Below are 7865 nucleotides of genomic sequence, written 5' to 3' on the forward strand. Positions count from 1 at the left end.
ATGTTTTTTTTAAGAATGATAGAATAATTTTGAGAAATTATAATGGAAATGAGGTATAAAAGTTAAAAACAAATTGCACAAAAAAGTGTTAGTGTAAATCCTAGATAAAAATTGGCAATGTTACTGAAAAACTGTAACAAGTCTGTAGGTGAAATAAATAATAAAAATGCAAAATAAATATATGTTGGAATAAGAAAATAGTTTCGGGGACTTAGTAAAATAACTAATAAGATTTCAATAAAAATTGAACAAGAAAACTCAGATTTTTAACTTAAAATCACCTACTGACTAGTTTTTGTTATCGAGTATAGCTTTTAACCTGACTATTGGATCAAGTTTAAATTCTATGAGGAATCTCCTGACTTGTGGTTCTACCTTGGGCTAAGATTTTAGATCAATCATAGTCGGTAAAGCCTTGGAATTTAGGTCATAAGTTGGGTATGTTTCAAAAAAATACAAGGGATAATCATAAGAGGCAAAATGGTAAACTATGATAAAATCCCATTATAAAAAGGGGTTGTTCCTGCTGAATTTTCCTGTAGCCATGATATCTTCATCTTTTCTTTTACAAAATAAAAGAGAAACACATTAAATGGTTAATTTAGGAAAGATTGAATTAGGAAGGAAAACATAAACCAAGTGGTTTCAGAGAGAGACAAAAAAATCATATTTTGGAGTGGTGAACTTAGTGAGAGGTACTAAAGAATTTAAGGAGAAGGAAATGATAACTTGAGCAAATCTTCCAAACTCTTCTTAATTTATGTTTAAAAGGGTAAGTACACATCTTTTCCTCCATTTCTCTATAAGTTTGGTATGATTTTGTTGCAAGATTGAAATGTGTGTATTGGAAAGTTAGGGATTGGATTAAAATGGGTGTATCTAAGTACTTAAATTGTATTGATGAACTCATAATTGAGTAAAAAATATGAACTAATGGACATTGAACTTGAGTAATGAATATGGTTAATTAAGGACAAGAGTCTTGATCTTTAAATGAATTATAATTCAAAATAGACTAAGGTATGAATTTATAAATGATGAATGAGATTAAAGAATGTGTTGTTTCAAAGTAAGACTTGTGTGACCCTAGAAAGTGAGTCACAGGGTTAGAAGGGAATTAATACATGAACTAGGAGTATTAATTGTTCAATGTATACAATCCGCTTTAAGCATGGGATATAATCATTGAAAATGGTCAATCAATCAAAGATGCAAGATGTGATGATGCATATGTTAAATTATAGAGAGAATATGATGATAGAGATATTAAGGGAAATGAATATGTATGAGTTCGAGTTATTGAAGTAGTGATACTTCAATATAATCATTGAAAATGGTTAATCAATCAAAGATGCAAGATGTGATGATGAATATGTTAAATTATAGAGAGAATATGATGATAGAGATATTAAAGGAAATGAATATGTATGAGTTCGAGTTATTGAAGTAGTGATACTTCAATATAATCATTGAAAATGGTCAATCAATCAAAGATGCAAGATGTGATGATGAATATGTTAAATTATAGAGAGAATATGATGATAGAGATATTAAGGGAAATGAATATGTATGAGTTCGAGTTATTGAAGTAGTGATACTATAAAATCTAACAAAGATAATTGTAGTAAGAACCTATGTGGTGAGATAAAATGTTAGAAGTCGTTGAAGGATATCATAGAAGAGAAGAGGAAAACTTTAGTAGTATATTAAGAAAGAAAGTAAGAGGAATGTGTGTCCTTCAATAAAAAGAGAAAAATGAATCTGAAATTATAGTTAAATATGAATATACTTGTAAAAGATTAACAATGACATGAATATTTTCAAAAGTGTGATAAAGAAAATAATGATATATATATCATTAATTTATATTCTATTATATTATGTGTAACATGTATATTCAACCAAAGACCTCAACTTTGTGATTGTTTTCTAGATTCTTCTATGAAATTAGTTTAGAAATTATGAGATTGTAGAATAATTCAATGTATTATATTTAGATTTATTTCTTGTATTGGCTTAGCATAATATCAGAATTTGTAAACAAGAAATGAAGGACATTTTTTTCTTGATTTGTGGATATTGGTTACGGTATAAATATGTATAGTGAATTTAGTAACATGAAATTATATCTATGTACATGTATGGGTCATATAGGATTACATTCTTATGGAATAGATGAAGATTTTGTTGTTGAGTGGTATGCTTGAGGAAACCTTAGTTGTGATAAATGGTGGAGATTCTGATATTTATTATATACAAGGAATATAGCAGGACAAGTTATTAAATAAGAGTTCTGAATGAAAAAAACTTTGCTGAAATTTTGTTGAATTAAGAATAAACTAAATTAGGTTAAATGTTACATAAAGGTAGGAAAATAATTCATGAGTGTTATAAATGTTGATGGATAGTAAAAAAAAAATTACCCTATTTTCCTTCAGTATAAGGCTTCAAGTATCGTTAGACATTGTATTAAATTGCAGGTGTTATAAGGAAGAGAAAAGAGAAAGGAGAAGAAAAAAAAATATACTATCATGTGTCTCTGAAATCAAAATGCGCCGCACATTAGGACAAGCTTGTCGAGACACATTAAGAGACACCAAAGAAGGTGGTGGTTTGACATAAGAGAAAGTTGCACACGCCGCTAAAGACCTTTTTGTTTTTGATCATTTACCATAATTGTTTTTTTTTTTTTAATTTGATCCATTAAGCCTTAATTATTTTAAACTAATACAATTGAATGTTAAGCATCAAACGCTTGTTATAATTTTCCTTGACACCATGAGATCTCCCTTTATAAACAACAGAAAAATTGTTATGTCGAATCCCAAATAAACTAAACTTAAAAGGATTAAATTGAAAACAAAAGAAATTAAATGATAAAAAAATCGAGGCCAATCATTTACATAACTATACAATTCAGTTCCTAATTATTTAAAGAAAAAAAAAAGCTAAAATAATCATCAACCAAACAACATTTTTTATTCGATACCTCGAGATCCCATAACTAGGCATTCAAAACATATAGTCAAGTTAAATTCCAAATAAATATAATTTTAAATTAATAAATTAAAAAAAAATATTAAAATTAAGAAAATTAGAGGATTAAAACTAAAAAATGAAGAAAAATATCATGGATTACTATTGTAATCCATAATGACATGGGTGTGGTTAAATATTACTTTCCAATAGTAATTTGCAGTAACATGGGTGTGGGTGAACAAAACTTTTCCCCATACCCTTTATTTCTTTTTTTTTTCATAATAATAAGTAATATTAATAATACTTACATAGATGGCCTGCACTTTGTTTTGTGCCAAGTTAAATTTCTTTAACTAAAAAAAATAATGTGAATGCCTGTTAATAATTTTTTTTTTAAAAAAACTTGGTGACTAGTATCATAAACCCTACCATGTTTAATAAGATAATTTTATTTAATTATATAATTAAAAAATAATGATAATAAACTAACTAAATTTAACAAGAACAAAAAATATGATGACCTGGAAAAAATAACGTCTTTTAAAAAAATTAAGAAGTTAAATTTTAAGATAATTCAATTATAAAATATAAAATTTATAAAAAATATTTAAAAAAAAACTAAATTAAAAATAAATAAATTGAGTAACCAAAATAAAAATATATAACCAAAAAAAAGTTTTCAGGTTGTAAATAGACAAAACTCTCAGACAGCACAGTGAAACACTGCACTTTAGGTTTTTTTTTTTTCTTATATAATTTGAATTTAATTTAATTTTAATATAATAACTTACTACTACCCACACTGTAAAATAGAGGAAGAAGCACCCAAACACAAAGAAATGGCAATATCAACTCTCAACAGACTCTCCTCTCAATTCAACCGCCTCCCTTCTCTCTCTCCCTTCACCAAATCTCTTCTCACCCGCTCCTTTGCCAAAGTCGCTGACAGAATCGTGAAGCTCTCCGCGATCGACCCGGACGGTCAGAAACGAGAGATCGTAGGGCTCTCAGGTCAAACTCTTCTCAAAGCCCTAGCAAACAACGGCCTAATCGACCCAGCTTCGCACCGCCTGGAGGAGATCGAAGCTTGCTCCGCCGAGTGCGAGGTCAACATCGCGCAGGAATGGCTTGAGAGGCTGCCCCCGAGATCTTATGACGAGGAGTATGTGTTGAAGAGGAATTCGAGAACTAGGGTTTTGAACAAGCATTCAAGGTTGAGCTGTCAGGTTGTGCTTACCCAGGATCTCCAAGGTATGGTCGTTGCTGTCCCTGAGCCTAAGCCTTGGGATATTCCGTAATTTGAATGTGCTAACTTTGTTTGGGATTAAATTTTGAATAATGTGCACATTTGAAATGTTTTCTTGTTTTGATTCTGTTGGGTATCTGTAAGACTTTCCTTCAATTGGGCTTCCTATGAATTTATTTCTTTGAAGTTTTTATGTGCAGTTTGATATTTATTGAAGGTGTTGATGAGCATGTTTGGTTGGCCTTACAAATTTACCAAGTTAGTGACCTTTGATTAGAGAAAGAAACAAGTAGGAAAACTTAGGATCACTTGTCATCAGTTGTATAAATCGGTTCAACTTTGTTCGATAAGGATGTTACTCGGGGATAGATTTCTTGAAGCAATTGGGGAATCATGTTTACTTTATTTGAACCTTGGAATGGCATTTTGGTTTAGAAATGCCATGTATGAAACTCTGGCAATGGCTATCTAATAAGGTTCCATTTTTTACGGTTGCAGAGGTGGAGACTCTTTGAGGGTTTTTATATATATATAAAGGAAAAAAAAAAGAGCAAATAGAAATTCTTCCTTTGGAGTGAGACTTTTCCTTTTAGTGTTGGGTTATGAGGTGTTGTTAGAATAGTCAGCAAATGAAGGTGAGTGTGATTATAGAGAGTATCGTTGAGAAAAAAAAAGCTCCAGACAAGTCAAATGACTTAACTTTGTAGAGAGAAACCATATATATATTATTTTTAAGGCCTGATTACTGCTTCTAAAGCTTGCGACCATAATCATCTCAACATTAAATTTTAGAATTTTGTATGATTTTTATCCATTGAAAGGGTTTTGACTTTACTTGAGATTCTATGTGGTATTTTGAGATTAATGGCGAAGTTCAAGATTCACATGTAGTTTGAGATATTGTAACTCTTAGTTTAGCATTAGAAAATTTGTGTTGTGTGCGCTACTTTGAAGATCAACATTCAGTTTTTATGCTATGGCGTGTGCTGCCAAAGAAGTCCTAGGCAACATGGAGTTGTAAATCCTTGGAATCCTACATCAAATAAATTTAAGCAAGCCCATGCTGGGGTTCCACTTCGAGAGAACTCTGCATGGGTTTAATCATGAGCATATTTCCTACTGCAATTGAAGGGTAAAAGAAAATTTGAAAATTGTGGGGATTATCTCCTCATTAGGGCTTACCTTGGGTGCACACCTGAGTCATTCAAAACAATCCAGTCTAGGGAGTTTTTGTTTTGGTTGCTTGTGCTGTTGCTGGTTCCTGGGTTGCCTGTATTTTTAAGTTTGTGAATATACAATGCAAAATGAACACGAGGAATATCCCAGTTGTCAATTCTCTGTATAATTGTGATATTATGACCTTCAAGTTTATGACAGTACAAAATGGAGGAACTTGTGGGTTGATTTTGGGTAGGTCAATCAATCTGTGAGAATCGGTTTGGGAATGTCCAAGAACTTCTATTGAAATCACATCCTTAATTAATCTTTTGAGAAATGAAAGTATAAGACGTCCTTGATGCCTTCTGGCCTCAAAATTGGTTGACAAGAATCTCTTAGAACACCTGTAGAGAGGATAGCCTTATGCACTCCCCTCTCCATCAGTCTCACCCTTTTTCGTTTACTTCACCCAAAAAAGGGAGATTATTAAGACTGTTCTAGACATGAATAGAAAGAGCGTCCTCGTGTTCATCTGTGTGAGTTAGAGGTGAAGAAAAGTGTTGGTCAATCTCATTTCCTAATGTTGTGGCCATTCATCCATCCATCCATCGGCCAGTACAGGGCTGAATAGTTAGAGAACTGCCCTGCCTGTTTTTTTTACATTCCTCCCACTGAAGTGCTTGTAAATTTAGAAGGGAGGATTTGTTGTTCCTTGTTGTAGTTTCAACCTTCAAGTCTAAAATGACTGTCACCACTCAACTTATAGAAGTTCTAGACTAGGGAATGTCCTGCACTTAGTATTTCAAAATGTTGATAATGGTAGAAATTGTTGCTTATTATTCCCAATCATCTTGTTTTGTATCAACACTATTTAAAGAATCACAGGGCAACACGATGACTTTGTGTGGTCACCCTTTCACATGCAACAATGATATTTTTTTTGGTGATATCTGTGAATGGCTTTTCAAGCCTTTTACGATGGTGTTGGGAAAGTTGCCCTGCCATTTATAAGCATGTCATTAATGGGTTTGTCCGTGGCTTTGAAAATACTTGCGAGAAGCTTGTGGTTTAGGTATTAGGGAGTATTTATTTTTTCGGTTTAACCTGCTTTTCAAACTGTTTTTTACCTAATAAAAAGCATCAAAATGATGTTTCTGAGGTGTTTTTTGATATTTTTAATGTATTGATGTTAAAAATAAAAAAATATAATGTGTACTTTTGAAAAACATATTGCAGTGCATTACTTAAACACATAATTATCAACAACGATAAAATCAAATGTTCCATGGCTATCCCTTTGCCTCTTTTGAAGAGTGAGGCACGCTCTGTGCTGCTGCTGCAAGTGGGTGTTCAACAAGAAATCTTAAAATGGATCAAAAACATGTTTCAATGTCTAATTTCAATCATGATGAACGGACTCTCCTCTCTTTAAATGGATCAACAAAAATTCAGATGCAATCAGAACACATGAGTGGAGTTCACCCTTCGGTAGTAAGTAGAATTGTATTTCCTATTACCTAACATCATATCATAAATTGTTTATCCACAGTATTTATCCACACTTGTATCATAAATTGTTTGCTTACAAATTTCAGCTCCTATACGGCAGTTTAGTTTCACTGGACTAGGTTTTTCCTCACCATTTCACTCATGTTTACTAAGTCCTTTCCTTACCGTTTCCCTTATGTTTATCTATAACTAGGTGTTTTACCCATCTAAAGAGGTTTCCACACTTTGAATTGTCATAAGCAATAAAAATTAATGCAAGCAAATAAACAGAATAATGCACAACATATAAAAGAAAATTCCAAACATTTATTCGACACTTTAACATAGGAATTACATAACAAACCTATATATATCATGCATAAAACTTGCATGCTACATAGAAAAGGCTTTACATTCTATTTATAAACAATTATATGGAGCTAACAAGGAAAAATTACTGTTCTTCTTCTTTTTCAGGAAGTAGTGAGGTAGTTTTTCTTTTATGTTCTCCATGAGCTCAATGATCTCTTTTCCAGCAAGTGTTAAGTAGTCTCCCCCATGTTCCCTATAAACTTAATGTCCTGTAGAGCATTCTCAACCATGCCCCATGTTCGACAGCCCATCTCCTATGATTTGGACAATCTTCTCATTAACTAACCATGTTTAAAACTACTAAAAGCTTCTCACAACTCTGGTACCACTTTCTCCCATAAACTGCCATCCCTTCATTAGTAGTGTTATTGTGTTTTCCAGCCATTTAGAAAGTCCATCATCCTAGCCTTGTATCTATGCCAAGCTAAGAACTCATGACTTGCATGAATTGTTGCACGCTTCATGTCGAATTCATTTTTACCCGCACGGGTTGCCACTCACTATAGCAGCTAAATTTTAGGCAGTATGTATTCATCGACGCATTCTCACGCCTAGGCAGTCAATTTGAACAACAACTTGTCACCCTCATTGAACTTCAATGATCTTCATTTCTAGTTTGCAT

At 32.2% G+C, this 7865-nt stretch overlaps 1 protein-coding gene across 1 annotated transcript; it reads left to right on the plus strand.

The window, feature by feature from the left end:
• Positions 1 to 3777: 3777 nt before the first annotated feature.
• Positions 3778 to 4411, plus strand: LOC133681819 (uncharacterized). Its single transcript, XM_062104974.1, has one exon. It carries the CDS (start codon positions 3819 to 3821, stop codon positions 4275 to 4277), a length of 459 nt encoding a protein of 152 aa, XP_061960958.1. The 5' UTR covers positions 3778 to 3818; the 3' UTR covers positions 4278 to 4411.
• Positions 4412 to 7865: the final 3454 nt, after the last annotated feature.

Source organism: Populus nigra, chromosome 2 (genome assembly GCF_951802175.1).
Source record: "Populus nigra chromosome 2, ddPopNigr1.1, whole genome shotgun sequence".
NCBI lineage: Eukaryota > Viridiplantae > Streptophyta > Magnoliopsida > Malpighiales > Salicaceae > Populus > Populus nigra.